The sequence below is a fragment of the Triticum dicoccoides genome, chromosome 6B (assembly GCF_002162155.2).
Source record: "Triticum dicoccoides isolate Atlit2015 ecotype Zavitan chromosome 6B, WEW_v2.0, whole genome shotgun sequence".
NCBI lineage: Eukaryota > Viridiplantae > Streptophyta > Magnoliopsida > Poales > Poaceae > Triticum > Triticum dicoccoides.
Genome location: NC_041391.1, coordinates 448,662,397 through 448,681,484, shown reverse-complemented (window position 1 = coordinate 448,681,484; position 19,088 = coordinate 448,662,397). Strand labels below are relative to the sequence as shown.

The 19,088-nt window shown below is 45.6% G+C and overlaps 1 protein-coding gene across 2 annotated transcripts; it reads right to left on the bottom strand.

The window, feature by feature from the left end:
* Positions 1-2,506: 2,506 nt before the first annotated feature.
* LOC119323383 (adenine phosphoribosyltransferase 1-like) lies at positions 2,507-10,511 on the bottom strand. 2 transcript variants are annotated; one of them, XM_037597025.1, is made up of 7 exons: positions 10,180-10,511; positions 9,974-10,084; positions 6,217-6,309; positions 5,296-5,445; positions 3,785-3,843; positions 2,823-2,903; positions 2,507-2,726 (listed from the first exon to the last, which is right to left on the bottom strand). In XM_037597025.1, the coding sequence occupies exons 1-6, from the start codon at positions 10,367-10,369 to the stop codon at positions 2,838-2,840; spliced, it is 669 nt and encodes a 222-aa protein (XP_037452922.1). In that variant the 5' UTR covers positions 10,370-10,511; the 3' UTR covers positions 2,507-2,726; positions 2,823-2,837. The 2 variants fall into 2 exon arrangements, with proteins under 2 accessions (XP_037452922.1, XP_037452921.1); XM_037597024.1 differs by having other exon boundaries at positions 2,818-2,903; positions 10,180-10,510.
* Positions 10,512-19,088: the final 8,577 nt, after the last annotated feature.

Below are 19,088 nucleotides of genomic sequence, written 5' to 3'. Positions count from 1 at the left end.
ATTTTTTTGCTAAGTGTGTTACTAATCAGTTGGGAGAAGTAGGTGTTAGCTTATCTCCCAAAACCAGACTACCTTTATCAAAGGTAAGTTCATTACGGAGAGTGCAGTGACAGCTCATGAAATTGTTCATGATGTGGTTGTCAATAATAAAGAAGGGTTTGTTCTTAAGTTTGATTATGAGAAGGCTTATGATATAACTAGTAAAGAGTTCCTCTTAGATATGATGTACCATAGAGGGTTTAGCCCCGAGTGGATGAAGATTGAATCTCTTCTTTACAAATGTAGTTGTTAGGATTAATGATTGCAGTAGTGAGTTTTTGAGACTTCTAAAGGGGTGCGACAGGGTGATCCTGCCCCCCTCCTCTTCAACTTAGCTGCTAATGTCTTTAGCAAAATGCTGATTAAAGCTACTAAAAACAAGATGCTAACTGGGTTGATGTCTAACATTTTTCCTCAAGGAGTCATTAGTCTGCAATATGCAGATGACACCCTCCTTTTCTTGGAAAACAACCTTGAATCTACTAAAAACTTAAAATGGTTGATTTCTTGCTTTGAGCAACTGTCTGGGTTGAGGATCAACTTTCATAAGTATGATCTAGTTCCAATCAATATTAAGGAGGAAGATGCCCAACTTGTGGCCCAAGCTCTATCTTGTGGCCTAGGGTCCTTTCCCCTTAAATATTTAGGACTCCCTCTACATCACTCCAAACTCGGGAGAGAAGACTTGCAACCTGTGGTTGACATGGTCCTTAAAAGAGATGCTGGTTGGAGAGGGATACTATTAGGATATGATAAGAAGTTAGTTTTGGTCCAGCCTTCTTTAGCTAGTATCCCTACCTATCTTATGAGTATGATCAAATTCCCAAAATGGGCTATTAACCTAATCAACTCTCAAATGGCTCACCGCTTCAGGGATAATTATGAGGGGCTTCATGGATACCATTTAGCTAATTGGGGGCTTTTGACCCAGAAAAAGCAATATGGTGGGCTAGGGATTCCTAACATGGCTGAGAAGAACCTTAGCCTCCTTGCTTCTTGGGTTTATAAATACCAGTTAGGGGACCAGAAGATGTGGAAACAGATTGTTGATTCTAAATATAGAACCAAATAACCCGATTTTTTTTCCTGTCCTGATAACAACCCCCCCCCCCCCTCTCTGGAAAGGGGTTTTGTGGGCTGGCAAAGCTGCAAAAGTGGATTTCCAATGGAGAATTGGCAATGGTAGGAGAATCAAGTTTTGGGAACATCACTGGTTTGGGTCATGCAGCTTGGCCATTCAATTTGGGAGCTGTATAGTATTGCAAATGAACATAACATCCCTATTGTTGATGTGTGGGATGGGGTAGATCTTAAGATCACCTCTAGGAGATGTGTGGACAATAGATTACTGTTTTTATGGTTTGACCTAGTTAGTATTGCTAAATCTATCAAAATTTCTGATGAGGATGATGCTTTAATATGGAAGCTTGAATCTAATGGTAAATATTCTGTTAGATCTATGTATGTCATGGTTAACTTTAGAGGCATTAGCCCTGGTTTTTATTCTTGATATCTGGCATATTCATGTTCCTCCCAATGTTCACATTTTCTTGTGGCTGCCGGCTCATAACAAATTGCTGGTGAAGGGGAACCTAGTTAAAAGACAACAGTTAAATGATCTTACTTGTTTATTTTGCCTTTCGGCGATGTGCCTTCAGGGGAAGGATGCGGTCCCGCCGACTACGAAGACGTCTGTGACGACTTTGTCAATTCAAGATAATGTGTCGGCTGAATCTCTCGGAGGTGCTTATAGGGGTAGGGTGAGTGTATTTGTATTTGTATGAGTGTTTGTGTTTGTACCGTGAAAAAAGAAAATATACCGCAACATGCAACGCTGCCGCGCAACCTGATATAGTTGTCTCGCAATACGCAACGCTGCCGCGCCACAGGTTCAGATTCGGTCCAGTGTGACGGTAGAAAAGTCATGGTGGTTGATGCAGCTACCACCGCTGCGCCGCCGGCAAGAACTTCACGTACGACACGCCTGAGCACAGGCTAGCTAGCCGGAGAACGACTCCTGTAGGCTGTAGCCTCTGACCGGCCGGCCAGCCCTGCCTGCCGGTCCGACCGACGTGACAAGACAAAACACGTCGCCTGCCCTGCCACGATCGACGCTGAAAGCAGGGCAGCGCATCTCCGCATGCATGCATGAGGCGTACGACACGACGTGCACGACGCTTTGGCCGGCCCTAACGTACACGAGCGCTGCTACACGGACGATAATTTTGTGCCCGACCCCTGCACGATACTACATGACAGCACCATCAGCGTTTAGGCAATTGTTTTTTATTCAAAAGCTGAAGCTAGCGTAGTTGGGAAGGAAATATCGGCTGCAGATCGTGCATACGGTGTCGTCCGTGAAGCAATATCCAACGTACACGGGATCGCCCAGGACAAAACACTGCACTCTGTGATTCTCGTCACACACCACGATGCAGGATTTCTCTCCATCCTCTTGCCCGTGCCAAGAAATCAAACCACACAATTAATAATAACCAATAATGATGGAACTACAGGACTCACGTCTCAGCTAACGATCATTTCTCCCGAGCACAAAGGAAGCTCTTCAGTACAGTTGAAGAAACCACTCTCAGCCTACAAAGACTACACCCATCCATTCACGTACCGCTCCCTAACCTCCCCCACTCCCTAATACTACCGCAGCAGGATGAAGCCATGATGCGTCCCTGAGAAGAAAAAAAAAGGACCAGATTACCAGTCGATATTGAGTTCAGGTTCAGGGGTTTGCAAGAAAAGTGGCCTGAGAGAGAGGCTCACCTCACCTGGTCACCGGTTTCTTATTTTTCATATTCGAGAGACTCCACCAGTACATAGACAGGCTTCCCGTTGAGCTTGTAACAATCCTGCATGGGATCGAGTTGCTGTCTCAGTGACCAGATTCAAGCAACAATCTTTTACGTACAAGCTAGTCGGATAATTCGCTAATTCAGATACACTCAATGGAAAACTTTTCAAGCAACTGCAGTGACAGGTGTAAGATTGACAGCGAATACTAAAGAATGGTTCCTGATGCTTCTTTCACATTGTCCTCAGACATTTGATGCCACCTTCCGTTTCAAAAAAAAAAAAAGACATTTGATGCCACATGATCTCTATCCGCTATCTAGTAAGACGCATCACTTATTCTGCAGCATGAGCACCACAGGATGCACCATCGCTAAATAAAATGCAAGTCCCCATTCCTTGACCAATCCTGGTATTATTTATTCATGATAGTGCAATTGCACAAAGCTAGTAAGCAACACAGCCCCGTTTTGTGAACAAATATACAGAGTATATGTTTTGAAGAGGAGGAAAAGGGAAAAGAGATGCCCCATTCCCAAGTTGTTTTGCTCAAGCCTATGGATAACCAGCTGGTACTTAACACTCATACGACTATCTCAGCTGTGATTGTGAGGAATAGACATGGTCGGTCATGTTTGTTCATTGACGCCACTGTCTGAAGCTACATGGCGCCAACAGGCTATATGAAGTGTGCAGAGCAGACAGTATCTGAGCAAACTAGTAAAGGTGCACAGGCCAAGAACTATGCTATTCAAGTGGTCAAATCCGGTGACAGTGTAATTTAGGCTTCAGACAGAGCAGTAAACGAATGAGAATTGCTAACAGATACGAGTTGTGATAACTAAGAAGCAGAAATATAATGTGTGCATATATCAGATTCAGATGTCAATCGACACTTTGGATAGTATATCTGATTTATGTGTAAAGAAAGACGAAATACCTTAAATTTAGGGAGCCCAATGAGACAAGCACACTCAACGACATCAGCTCCAGCACGTTCTGGAAATCAAACAGCTCGGTAAGAAAAAGTATTCAAAAAACACCTATCTACTTTTTACCAGTGCAAGATAAAATTCATCTAGAAAGGTATCCAAAAGGCAGTATAGCGTTCTAGAAACAAGGTTGTGCAAAATACTACTCCCTCTGTTTGTTTTTATAAGACGTTTCAGACAGCTTGCTTTCTACTGTTTTAAACAGTGTCTGAATGTCTAAAACGTCTTGTAAAAATGAGCAGAGGTAGAATTAAAAAAGACGCATGCTTAATGGCATGACAGCGTCAGAGTAAGTGCAGACAAGGAAAGGTGCAGCTGAAAAGATAGTATAGCATTCTGGGCGAGAGTACTTGATTCTGTGATTGAAGCCTCCAAAACATGTAGTGTCAACATCAAATCATGCTTCCACATCAATTTGTACGAGGACATATCTTCAAACAAGATTCTCTCCGGAGAGATCTTGCCAAGATATAAAGCATGTCCCATTACGGAAGATTTCATACTAATTAATATATATAACTAGGCCACTATCGGTTATCACCAAGCTGTGTGGAGGCCTGCCATCCGTACATGCGAATCCAATTAGTCTATTACTCCCTCCGTCCGGGAATACTTGTCATCAAAATGAATAAAAGGGGATGTATCTAGATGTATTTTAGTTCTAGATACATCATTTTTTGTCCATGTTGATGACAAGTATTTTCGGACGGAGGGAGTACTACATTCCAGGGATTATTTAAGCTGTTTCTGACAGTGTTGATGCCGTTGTGGATTTGAATAATTAGGGTGGTAAAAGATGTGCAGGGTGTGGTACAGTTTCAAGACAAGTGATACTCCACTTGATAAGATACTTGATCTGATGCTAGGCAACTACCGGTCTGCCATGCCATGCACTGGCGCCTTCTGCAAATGTGTCAAGGGCTAACAAATCGAGAATTGACTGATCAACTGTTACCCCGGTCAGTGAATAATGGGCTCTGAATCTGAAGTTGCACAAGTAACAGACAACTAAATAAAAAGACATACATACGAATTACCCAAGGAAATAGTAATCAAATGCAAGGTATTTTGTCTGGATTCCTTACCAAATTCAAACAGTTATCCCCTCTGTCCATTAATCAAGATGTTTTTTAGACTGGCCATGAGTCCAAAAAAAGAAATGAACAGAGGTTGTACTATTTAGTGGCATTTGGTTTGAAATTACCATGCAAGTACACGTCAAGACTCCGCCGTTTTTATTTATTCTGCATATTAGGTTTTACCTAAGTCAAACTTTATAGTGTTTGACCAAGTTGATGGGCAATTACATAAATTTCATCATAATGAATACAAATGATATGAAAATATATTCGGACTCTAATGATATTGATTTACTATTATGGATGTCAATATTTTTAATACAAACTTGATCGAAGTAAATGAAAATTGCGGGAGTACTTGAAAGGTATGCGATACGTACCCAGAAGATTTATAGCAGCACAAAGTGTCCCACCAGTTGCAACCAGATCATCAACGATCAAAACACGCTCACGGGGTTCGATAGCACCAACATGCATCTCCAGACAATCAGTTCCGTATTCGAGAACATAGGTCTCAGAAATCACCTCACCTTTCATGTTCGTAAAAGAAAATGTTAGCACATCCGTGTGCTGCAAAAATACTTCAGTTTTATTTATTTTTTGCGGTTTGCAGAAAAACTTTAAATTGACCACACAATATCTTGCCTAAACCCTGCCACCAACCTCTAGTTTTCTTTTTCTGTCTTTAGTGTTTGTATTTTGGTTTTCGCTTGGTTTTCCTCAAATTAACTTGGCAAATCTCTTCTTCTTATATGAAAATATGAAATGGCAGAGCTCCTGCCCATGCCTCGGCAAGCATTTGAAAAAAGTAATAGAACATGTGCTGGACACTGCAAAGAGAGATGGTTCCGAATGCCTGCAAATTTCTTCAGGTTTCATCATGCGCTGCTGCATAAAGGGACTGACAACGTTTTTTTTATGTGTGTGTGTAAAGTTTATTTACTTCCTGATTACCAGTTTTACTTGCTTGCATGAGAAAAGATAGAAACAAATTTACTCACTACTGCCTCCGTCCTTGGTTTATTGGTCTTCTTAGTATTTTGCGCGAAACTTTGACCGTAGATTTAACTAAAATAGTTATAATGCATGTCACGAAAAAAAATATCAACGGATTCATATTTGAACATAGTTGTCAGTGTTATTATTTTTTATTACATGAATTAACATTCATTTTGTTAGTTAAATCTAAAGTCAAAATTTAGCACAAAATACGAAGGGAACCAGTAGCTGAATAGACAAATGGCAACAGGTTCCAGTGGCAATTACGTATGCAGAAAGGAACCTTGTCTAGGGGAGCTCACCTGGGAGTTTCTTAGGCTTGCGCAACGGAATGAACTTGGCACCGACGGCTAGTGCAATCGCGGGGCCAAATATAAATCCTCTCGCCTCAATCCCTGGAGAATGGAAACAAACAAGTCGGAAGAATGCTCCTTCACTTCAGCTTACACATCCAAAAGAATCTAACACATCCGAAATACTCCCTCCGTTCCTAAATACTCCCTCGGTCCGAAAATACTTGTCATTAAAATGGATAAAAAGAGATGTATGTAGAACTAAAATACATTTAGATACATCCTCTTTTATTCATTTTGATGACAAGTATTTACTCCCTCCGTCCGTAAATACTTGTCCTTCAAATGATTGTATCTAGACTTATTTTAGTTATAGATATATCCATTTTATTCATTTCAAGGACAAGTATTTCTGGACGGAGGGAGTATTTGTCTTTCTAGAGATTTCAACAAATGACTACATACGGAGCAAAATGAGTGAATCTACACTATAAACTATGCCTATATACATCCGTATGTGGTAGTCCATTTGAAATCTCTAAAAAGATAAATATTTAGAAACGGAGGGAGTAATCTTTACTAGAGTAAGTAGTATTTTAGTATTACTAGTATAATAGTAATATGATGACGCACAACATAATAACTCCATTTAGTCGAGAATAAGATACTCTAGTCTAGTCTACTAGTAAAGACTAGAAGAACACCCGTGCGTTGCAACGGGGCCACATTAACTTTAAGAGTTCAATATTAATATTCTCATACATATCAAGTGACATTGGCGACCTTTTTTACCATCAAATCCTCACACACACACACTCTCCCTCCCTCTTCCTCACTCTCTCTCCCCCCCTCTCTCTCTCTAACACACACACACACACATATCCATCTTATTGGATACGGGACCATAATCCATCTATGTCACACACACACACACGCTAGTGCATGCATAACAACATGGACTATGTGTATTATATTTGCCACCACAACCGACGGAATTAATTTCATGTAAATCGGCCAGCCATAACTCCAAGAATAGGCGGAGGAGGTGGCCCGGGTTGGCGCCGTCCGGCGCGGGCCACGAGCCCGCTTCCAAGTGTGTCTGCGCGCCGGCCACCCACGCCGGGTCCTTCAAGTGCCGCTTCCACCGCACCAACTCCCAGGGCCACGGCCAGGGCCAGGGAAGCCGCCCTTCTTCGCCCCCTTCACCAGTCGCGGTCAACGCGGTGCCACGGCACCCGGCCTCGCCGTCCTCGTCCTCCGGTACTGTCGCAACCCAGTGACGCAGCCCAAGCATCGGCCTTGAGAATCAAGAATGCTCGACAACGGAGAGGGAATGGAAGATCATATACATGTCATAAGAAAGAGAGTTTATTTACTGCTCCCTCGATGTATTGTTTTCTTTGTTTGGAGATTGATTACCATCCGTGAGTTAAGGTAAGATTAATGTGATTGAGCGATTTTTCTGAAAATGAAATATTTGTTTTCTAATTAATGTGATTGAGTGATTCAAGGTAAGGTTAATTAATTTAGATTTGATCTTTAAAGATTGTTCGTGATTGATTCTACATTACTAAATAACTTGCGCCAGTATGAAAAGTTCTGATCTATTCAGATTTCTTTCGTTGTGTGAGAGGGTGACGCGAAAATAAACCGATGAAGTGGTGGGAAGGGACGAAAAAAAATCTACGAAAAAACCAGCGAAGGTGGGAGGAGGTACCAAAAAAACCCATGGGAGGTGGGACGAAAAAAAACCCTGGAAGCGACCCCCTTCACCGGTCGCGGTCAACACGGTGCCGCGGCACCCGGCCTCGCCGTCCTCGTCCTCCGGCACCGTCGCAACCCAGTGACACAGCCCAAGCATCGGCCTCAAGAATCAAGAATGCTCGACAACGGAGAGGGAAGGGAAGATCATATACATGTCATAAGAAAAAGAGTTTATTTACTGCTCCCTCGATGTATTGTTTTCTTTGTTTGGAGATTGATTACCATCCATGAGTTAAGGTAAGATTAATGTGATTGAGCGATTTTTCTGAAAATGAAATATTTGTTTTCTAATTAATGTGATTGAGTGATTTAAGGTAAGGTTAATTAATTTAGATTTGATCTTTAAAGATTGTTCGTGATTGATTCTACATTACTAAATAACTTGCGCCAGCATGGAAAGTTCTAATCTGTTCAGATTTCTTTCATTGTGTGAGAGGGTGACGCGAAAATAAACCGATGAAGTGGTGGGAAGGGACGAAAAAAAATCTACGAAAAAAACCAGCGAAGGTGGGAGAAGGTACCAAAAAAAACCAGCGAAGGTGGGAGAAGGTACCAAAAAAACCATGGAAGGTGGGATAAAACAAAATCTGAAAGCGAGACTATCAACTGCTTCATTAGGAGTAGAGAAAATAGGAGGAGAGGGTATGAGGAAACGGAATGGAAAATCCAGGACCAGCAAGGAATCGCAGAAGCAAAGCAGACAGAGGATCCAACAAAGGAAGAAAGCAAAATCTCAGAAGCAGTACTTTCCCGTGAAAACGACGGCAGATTGGCCACATGCATGACATGAGAGCAACCGGGGTGCTACAGGGCCGATCCGTCCGGTGTGCCGCGGCCACCCACCGCCCGATCCCCGGCAGACACGGCCGCGGCCGTCAGACCACGGGGGACCTTGACCTGGTCCCCTCGCTGGCCGCGAGATCTGCCCGTGCCAGGGCTTCTACATGCGCCCCGGATACGCTATTGAATGCGGCAGATCCCCCCCGACCCGACTCGTGACCGCCCTTTGAAAAAAACAAGTCGGAAGTCGGAGAAGCGCGACCACGTCATGTGCCAAACATTCTGGCACGCACGCACTCTGCGAGGCCGGCCCGGGTTGGGTCGGTCAGGCGCCGACGCATACATTAATTCAGCTCCAAACAACACCATTCGCTCAAAAAAAAAACCATGAAAAAAAGGAGCCTTCTTGTACTGACCTGATAATTATACTAGCGAGCAGCTCATTCTTCAGAGAAAAAGAAATGGAGCTTTTGAGCACGCCCCGATCATATGGCCATGGCATTATCTTAGAATAAAAGACCATAACGCCCACATGCACAACGTACCAGACGCCCGACTTTCCGTTTTGGTAGGCAGCCCTGCACTCGTGACCGTTTTACCACCACGCCATTACCAACCGTGACCGCCAGAACTCCTACTCACATGCACAGTACTACTACTCCCTCCCTCCAAAAATACTTGTCATCAAAATAAACAAAAAGGGATGTATCTAGAACTAAAATACATCTAGATACGTCCCTTTTTATTCATTTTGATGACAAGTATTTCTAAACGGAGGGAGTACTAGCGATTTGGTAGTGGCACATCTTCTACTAAGATTAAGATGAAGGGTGTGGCAAAGCTTAGCCAGCAGGAACAGTGGCGTGGGACTATTATTGTGGCTGCTATATGATATTGTCCTCCCGAGAAAAGGCGAAGGACGGGTGAGTAGAGTGATGCGAAAAAGCGCACCCGGGCGACGACAAGCATGGGGGAGCAAAAGGACCACGGGAGATCTCCCTCAAAGATATTACGGAATGGATGGAATCTCGCAACACTACGCTGCCAACAGCCCAGGGGCTCAGCCCAGCCCTCCTTCTCTACCACCCTCTGCCTCTTGTTGCCTTCAGAGGACGGGAGGAGGACGGAGCGGGAGCGGGAGCGGGAGCGGGAGCTGGATAGACAAGTACTAGTACGTACATGCATGGGGGAATTACTAGTAATCAGGGACGGGATGGGTTACCGGCGACGGCGGCGATGCCCGTGCCGCGGTAGCGCTCGACGAACATGTCCACGGCGTCCTTGAACACCCCGGGCCGCAGCAGGAGCGTCGTGATGTCGTTGAACATGATGCCTGCGATGCGACCCAACAAGCAAGTTTATGTCGGTCGTGCGCTGCGCTGCTGGATGGATCAAGAGTCAAGCAAACCAAGAGAGGGGAGGACCTACCTGGCTTGGGGAAGTGCGGGACGACGCGGATGGCGTCGGAGATGCCCTGCAGGCGGGGGTCGGCCAGCGCCACCACGGCGTCGTCGGCCTTGACGTCCGGCATGGCCGCAACGGCGTGGCCGTTCTCCTTGGCCTTGCCGTTGCCGTTGCCGGCCTCCATCACGGCGTCGCAATTGGCCTCCTCGCCCATCTCCGCTCAGTCACTCTGCACTCTGCGGCTGCGCTGGAGCTGGAGTGTGGAGCTCAACAAGTGAGTTAATGTTGCTTGCTGACGGGTGTGGCGTGCCGGTGCGGTGTATATATAGCAGGGAAAAGGAAAGGAGAAGAGAGAGGTTGCGGTTGCGGGGGGCGTTCCTTCCTTCATTATGATTATGACGACGAGTCATCCTTGGACTCGGAAACAAGCAGGCAGCGGACCACGGGGTCCTGTTCACAACGCATAGCCTGTGACCCTCCCGCGTAGGAGTAGACCCTATCTATAGCCTACCCACTGCCTACTTGTACGTGACAATGTGTGTGCCTGTGTGGGCGTCTGTGGGCGCGCGCGCGCCGCGTCGCTTTCCCGACCTACGGCCTCTGCCTCTCTCTTCCTCTCTCTAGAGTTTTCTTGCTTCTATTGGTGAGCAGTAGGTAGCCGTTTCAAACAGGTGGAGGGAGGAGTTACTCCACTTGGCACCGGCGCCGATTCCCACAGACGCGCGCACCATCTTTTGCTCTGCTTTTCACCCTTTCGTGTTTCGTCGCTCGGCCTCGGCATGGCACCACGTCCAAACACGCGCCCGGAGCGGAGCGGATCCGATGCCGGTGCCCGTGCCGGTGCCGCTGCATGCCCTGCCGCGCGCAGGATCAGCAGTGGGCAGCGGTACGGCGCCAGTTATGTCACCTTTATTTCGTCCAGGTATTCGGTGTACCGTGCCGCGAGCCCGTACCCTTGCTGCTGCTGCTGCCCATGTATGCAGTGTGCTCAGCCTCGACCTCTTCGCTCTCTTGTATCGCTCATGAATTCCTCGGTGTTGATTATGCGTTGTTGATGTTCTTGTGGAAAATTGCCGTGAATGGCAAAATCTCAAGAGGATGTTATCTTGAAGATAAAATCGGGCAAGATCATAGTCGCATCAGGAAAGTTGTAAGCGTGTTGTTGCTCCGAGAACAACCAAGACTAGGCATAGTGGAGAGTAACTTCAATAGTAACATACACATTATCCTAAGCTATGTTATTACCTTCATAGTAGGTAGTAACATAAGTGCGGTGTCATGCAAACCTTCATTTATTAGGTTATAGACTCATATTGTACTAGGATTTATGATGTTACGATAACTGGCTAAGTTACTCAATTTGCATCTCTCCTTGTTAACTCAATGCCACAGACCCCCTCGCATCGCTCCCGCGATCGACCGAGGGGGCGAACCCCAACCGCCGCTCCTAGTCCGCCGCCTCCAGCTCCCTCCCTCGCCGCCGCTGCCGTGCGCCACCGATCCGGTCAGCGTAGGCGGCGGCGGGGATCCCCTTCTCCTCGCACGATGCCGGACGGCGTGAGACGATGGCTTCGGCGAAGGCGTCTTGCGGATCCATGGCACGGTGGATCCTAGCGGCGGCACTTGGCGGCGCGGGTGGATCAGTTGGGCGTGGCGTGCCGGTCGGCTAGAAGCGAATAGAAGATGGAGATGGGGCTGGGCGTGGCCGGTGGCGGTGGCGGCGGCGTCCTCCAGCCCGGATCCGGTCTTGGCGGTGGCGATGGCGACGGCTAACCCGGATCCGAGCATGGTGGTGGCGGCGTCCCCTCCGCCGGGGATGACGGGCCAGGTGGTGGGTCCTTGTGGCGGCGCCGGTGGCGGCGGATCTTGGGATCCCGTGTCCGGGCTCTTCGCAGGACGCGCGTGGCGGCTGGAGCTTCCTCCGGCATCGACGACACTCGATGCGGGATCGCGACGGCTGCTGCCTTTCTATGGGTGACGACATCGGCTGGCACGACGGTGGGAGCTCCCTATAGCGCCCGGAATCGGGGCGGCGGCCCCTCTTCATCAACGGCGGCGGACTCCGGGGTCGTGTGGGCGACTCAGAGTCCGGATCTCGAGATGGTGACGTCCTTCTGAGGCTGGTGGCGGTATGGGACGTCCCCTCCATCAACAGATCGGGTTCAATGGGGCTCGGTAGGTTACACATGAGCCTCTCTCAGAGTTGTCGGGCGGTGCCTGTCATGAGCAGGTGAAGCCACCAGTGGATGTGCTACTGGCGGATGTTACACGCACGACATCTTATATGGAGACGTCAAGTCATGCCTGCTACCGGATGTGCTACTGGCGGAGGTGTCAATTTAGCATGTTGTTGTTGGATCGAAGACGGTGCAACAGTAGCAGGAGGCAAGCGGTATGGCACGTCATTGTGTTTTGTTGTCTTCTCCAAAGGTATCCAGCTATCGAGGCGTCGGTAGAAGGATAAAGGCGATGGTGCAACTAGCTTCAACGATGAGCTTATGCACTCTGGTGGAAACACAAGACCTCTAGTCGGGCTATGCCGCCGCGCGCCTGCGTCGTGTCCTTGTTGAAGGTGGTGGATTGAAGTTTTGCTTTGGGGATGATAATCCGAAGTTCAACCTTGTGGTGGACTTGCCTGCGGCAATTCCTTCTTGAAGGGGCAACCTAGGAGTTGTGTATTTTTCGTTTATGTTGTGTCTTGTATCATTGGGTTAGTGGTTATCTGGGGGAGTTACTGCCGCGAGGTATATGGCCTCAGGGTTTGGGTCGATGGTGTTCGACTGCTGGATTTTTCTATTAATAATATATGGTTGCATGCATCGTCCTGATTGAGAGGCTGGGGATTATCCTCCTTTAAAAAAGACTCGAAGCCACATAGGCAAGTTTGCTAAGTTAGAGCTTATGTTACTCTTGAAGTTACTCCTACTATGGTCAGTCTGAAGTGATTGTTGCCATATAAATAAACTTCTCATGTTGCCACTCCATCTGCTCAAGTTGAACCAAAGGCATTCTAAAAAAAATTAACCAAAGGCTACACAAGAAGCTTAAGCAAATGATTCTAAACCTATTGGATAACTTAGTAACTTTTTAATCAATTTAATCCATAAATAAATTGTGATGACAACCCTAATATGTAAAATGAATCTCATACTAATAGCTAACCACGTGAGCACACATAGCTAAACATAGGGCAGGTGAATATAACATCAGATACGTCTATCACCTACACACACAAAAAGTACGTCTATCACATGAACAAGTAAAACCAGAATGAACAAATTATACCCTTATGAATGATCAAAGTATACCCTCTTTAACCAGATTTATCGAGTTAGGGATAAGAATCGTGTGAATGTTGATCGAGGCCGCATTGCCAGGTTTGGTAACACTTTGAACTCATGCGAGTTAAAAACAAATTTGCCTCCAAAACAGGAGATTCACTTGGATTAATGGGCAGAGTGAGCCCACCTTGAGCAAGCTTGATAGCTTTTTATGCAATGAGGAATGGGACTTGGAGTTTGGAACCCACATCCTTCATGCCTTGTCCTCCTCCCTATCTGACAACTTCCCACTTCAACTTGAGAATGTGAATGGCCCGAATGGCACTAAATGATTTTGGTTTGAGAACTTCTAGATTAATATGCCCTGCTTCTTAACAACCGTCCAAGATGTGTGGATTGAGGACCACAACCACGTCGAGCCATACCACGTTCTCCACCACAAGCTCAAGAAAGTGAGTTCCAGACTAAAGACTTGGAGCAAATCTCTCTTCTCCAATGTGAAAGTTCAATTACATATGGCTTTGGAGATCATCCTTCGTCTCGATGTTGCGCAAGAGTCATGGCCTTTGAGCTCGGAAGAGCTTGACCTCTGTAAGAGGCTCAAAAGATAGGTGGTTGGTTTGGCGTTACTTGAAAAGTCTCATAAGCGGCAAATCTCTAGAATAGCAAGCATTAAAGAGGGGCACACAAACTCTACAATCTTCCATCTAAGAATCAATCGTTGGCGGAGGACATTTTATCCACCACCTCAAGCATAATGCTGGATGGGTGACCGAACACAACCACAAGAAGGTTATTATTCATCAACACTTTCCCCCCTCATCAAGAAGGACCCCCCGGCGACATAAGGACATAAATGGGCATTGTGTTCCCACCCCAGAATGTGATCTCAGTGACATTGGAGCTTCGTTCACCATAAGAGGCTAGGAGGGTTGTGTTCAATTCTCCAAGTGATAAGGCGTCGACGCTGGATGGGTTCACGGGTGTGTTCTTCAAGGCATGCTAGGATATCATCAAGGTGGGCGTCATGGCTGCTATTAACCACTTCTCCAGCCTCCATGCCTCCAACTTGCATTGGATAAACTCAGCCAACATCGCGCTTATCCCAAAGAAAGATGGTGTGGTGGATATTTCAGACTTTAGGACTATAAGCCTAATCCATGCCGTGACCAAGTTCTTTGCTAAGATGACAGTGGATGCACCTTTTTGTCCACATGAATGACCTTGTCTTGCCTGCCCAAAGTGCCTTTATCAAGAAGCGATGTGTTCATGACAACTTGATCTACATCCGCAACCTCGCCAGAAGGATACACCAGAGCAAAAATCCCATGTTGCTATTAAAGCTCGACATCAAGAAGGCCTTTGACACAGTTCGGTGGGAATACTTGATGGATCTCCTGCAACACCTTAGCTTCCCCACATGGTTCTGAGGTTGGGTCTCGGCGCTCCTCACTTCGGCCTCCTTGAGAGTGTTGCTTAATGGCACTATTGGAGACCCTATTCGGCATGGGAGGGGATTGCGACAGGGAGACCCATTGTCCCCTTTAATTTTTGTGCTCGCCATTGACCCCCTCGACCACATCCTTAATAAGGCCACGGCCCAAGGCAAACTCCGACCGATCTGGAGAAACACTACAACTCCTCGTGCCTCCCTATATGCCGACAATGTTGTTGTTGTCGTGAAGCCCATCAATGAAGATGTCTCCATTTTTTGCCTCCATCCATGATGCTTTTGGGGAGGTCACGTGCCTTGTCTGTGCAGCAAAAGCATGGTGGCTCCAATTCGGTGTGCAAGCCTTAATCTTCACGACATCCTACATCACTTCCCGTCCAAGATTATGCACTTCCCCATGATGTATCTGGGGCTTCCACTGTTGGTCTCGAGGCTTAAAGTTGTGCACTTACTTTCACTAGAGGATAAAGCTACTCGAAATCTTGCCCCTTGGATTGGTCAGCTCATGGCCACCCCTGGTCGGACTATCTTGGTTAAGGTGGTCCTCACTGCCCTTGCCATCTACACCATCACTTCTCTCGTCTTGCCGACGGAGATGCTAAAGAGGATTGACGCATTGAGATGCGCTTTTCTTTGGGCGGGTTGTGAAAAGGTTACCGGAGGCAAATGTAAGATTGTTTTGAAGCGGGTTTGTCGCCCAAAAGCTATGTGTGGTCTTATAGTCTTGAATCGGGAAAATTTCTCACCGTTCTATATCCGAGGTGGCTTTGGTTCGAGTTGGCAGAGCCGTTGATACGTATCCAATGTATCTATAATTTATGAAGTATTCATGCCATGTTCACAACAATTCTATATGGTTTCGGTATGATTTGAAAGAAACTAACCCGGACTAACGATGTTTTAAGCAGAACTACCGTGGTGTTGTTTTTTGTGCGGAAATAGAAGTTCTCCAAATGCAACAAAACTTTTTGACGATTTTTTGGAACAAAAGAGGCACTAGAAGCTTCGTGGGAGGAACAGAAGGTGAAGAAGGTGAGCACAAGACACCGGGGCATGCCAGCCCCCCGTGGCGCGCCCTGGTGGGTTGTGGGCCCCTCGAAGCTCATCTTCGCGTGAAACCAATGCCAAAAAATCCTATAAATACAAAAAAAACCAGAAATAAACTTAGATCGGACTAGCCACGAAAAACTAATCTGGACCCTATTTCCGCACTCTGTCGGAGGGGGAAATCATCATAGAAGGCCATCTTCATCATCCCGGTGGCCACCATTATGAGGAGGGAGTAGTCCACCCTCAGGGCTGATGGTTTGTACTAGTAGATATGTGTTTAATCTCTCTCTCTCTCTCTCTCTCTCTCTCTCTCTCTCTCTCTCTCTTTCTCTCTCTCTCGTGTTCTTTACTTGGCACGATCTTGATATATCGCGAGCTTTGTTAATATAGTTGGATCATATGGTGTTTCTCCCTCTCTATTTTGTTGTGATGAACTGAGTTTTCCCTTTGAGATTTCGCTATTATCAGAATGAATACTTTTATGGATTTGAGAGCACTTGATGTATGTATTGCTATGAATACCCGTGGTGACAATGGGGTATCATATTGATTCGCTTGATATGTGTTTTGGCACTCAACTCGCAGATTCCCGAGGTGACATTGGGGTAACCTATGCATACGGGTTGATGCACGTTGTCGTCTTTGTTTCTCCGGTAGAAATCTTGGGGCAATCTTTGAGGTTCTTTGTGTTGGATTGAGTATTATGAATCTGAAATTGTTTGATGTGTGTCGTATAGTTAACTCATGGATACTTGTGGTGACATTGGAGTATCTAGGTGACATTAGAGTTGGTTGTTGTGTATCATATGGTGTTATTTTAGTACGAACTCTTGGATAGATCCATCGGAAAGGATAACTTGGTGTTATTATAGTATGAGCTCTTGGAAAGATTGATCGGAAAGAATAACTTTGAGGTGGTTTCGTACCCTATAAACAATTTCTTATTATGTTCTCCGTTAGATAGGAACTTTGCAGTGTTTGTTCATCGCACGTCAAGGGATTGTTATGTGATCCAATTATATTAGCATTGTTGAGAGATTGCACTAGTGAAAGTATGGACCCTAGGTCTCATTTTCAAGCATTGCAATACCGTTTGTGCTCACTTTTGTTACTTGCTACCTTGCTGTTTTTATTTATTCAAATTATAAAAAAATATTTCTACCATCCATATTACACTTTTATCACCATCTCTTCGCCGAACTAGTACACCTATAAAATTTGCCATTGTATTGGGTGTGTTGAGGACACAAGAGACTCTTTATTATTTGGTTGCAGGGTTGTTTGAGAGATACCATCTTCATCCTACGTCTCCCACGGATTGATAAACCTTAGGTCATCCACTTGAGGGAAATTTTCTACTGTCCTACAAAACTCCGCGCTTGGAGGCCCAACACGAGTCTACAAGAACAAATGGTGTAGTAGACATCAAGCTCTTTTATGGCGCCGTTGCTGGGGAGGTGAGTGCTTGAAGGTATATCTTTAGATCTTGCAATCAAATAGTTTAGTTTCTTGTTTTATCACTAGTTTGTTTATGAAAAGAAAATTACAAAAAAATAGAATTTAGGTGGCCTCATATTGTTCGTATTTATCATGTCTTTCTTGAAAATGATAGATCGGAAAATTGTGCTCAATTGATGGAAGAAGAATTCAATAAAATGTTTGGCACAAAATCCATGAATGATGAGCATGGTTGCAATGTTGTTAGTATGAATTCTTTGGATATCCATGATGCTAGTGATATGCAAAGCCATAAGCTTGGGGATGCTATGTTTGATGAAGATGATATTTTTAGTCCTTCAAGTTTTGATGAGAAAATTTATTATGATGAAAGCATGCCTCCTATTAATGATGATTGCAATATTTATGAAAGTGAGTTTGGAAGAGTGCCAACTTTAGATAATAATTATCCCACTATTTTGGAGGGTGTTGAATCTTATTATAATAATTATGGAAGTGGATTTGGAGAGGTCATGACTTTATTTAATGATGATTCCACTATTTTGGAAGAGGTTTCAATTGATTTTGACAATGAAGTTGCTACATATGATGATTATTGTGATGACATGTATGCTTTAAAGAATAATTATAACCATGAAACTGTTAGGGAACGTTGCATGGAAAACAAAAAAATTCTACGCGCATGCAAGATCTGTCCATGGAGATGCATAGCTACGAGAGGGGGAGAACATCTTCATACCCTTGAAGATCACTAAGCGGAAGCGTTTTATCAACGCAATTGATGTAGTCGTACACCTTCATGATCCATCCCGATCAAGCACCGAACATACGGCACCTCCGCGTTCAGCACATGTTCAGATTGATGATGTCCTCGCCTTCTCGATCGAGCAAGAGAAACGAAGTAGTAGATGAGTTCCGGCAGCACAACGGCGTGGTGACGATGTTGGTGAAGAACAATCTCCGCAGGGCTTCGCCAAGCACAACGGAAACTAGACGGAGGATAAACTAGAGGGGACGGGGTTGCCGGCACATGGCTTGGTGATTCTTAATGTGTCTCGGGTGCTCCCTGCCCCTCTATTTATATGTTGAGCCCTGGGGTCGTAACTTGGAGAAAGAGCCTCCTCAAAGTCGGTTTAGCCCGCAAGGCAAGAGTCCTTATCAGACTCCAGGACCAGACGCCAGGGTCCTTGGCGTCTGGCCCCAGACGCCAGGGACCCTTGTGTTTGGACCCTGGCCTTCGCAAAACTTCCTTTTGCACCTTCCCAAAGCCTTGTGGGCTTTACCCCTTGGTCCAAATGAAGTGTTCTCGTACGAGAACATTTCGGGAAACATCTGAAACCCCTTCCAATGAATTCCGGAACCCTTCCGGAGACTAAACACTATCATCTCATATATCAATATTTACCTCCGGACTATTCCGGAGCTCCTTGTCATGTCCGTGATCTCATCCGGGACTCCGAACAACATTCAGTCACCAACATGCATAACTCATATAATACTATATCGTCAAAGAACGTTAAGCATGTAGACCCTATGGGTTCGAGAATGATGTAGACATGAACGAGACGCTTCTCCGGTGAATAACCAATAGCGGGACCTGGATGCCCATATTGGTTCCTACATATTCTACAAAGATTAGTATCGGTCAAACCTTTATGACAACATATGTAGTTCCCTTTCTCTGTCGGTAT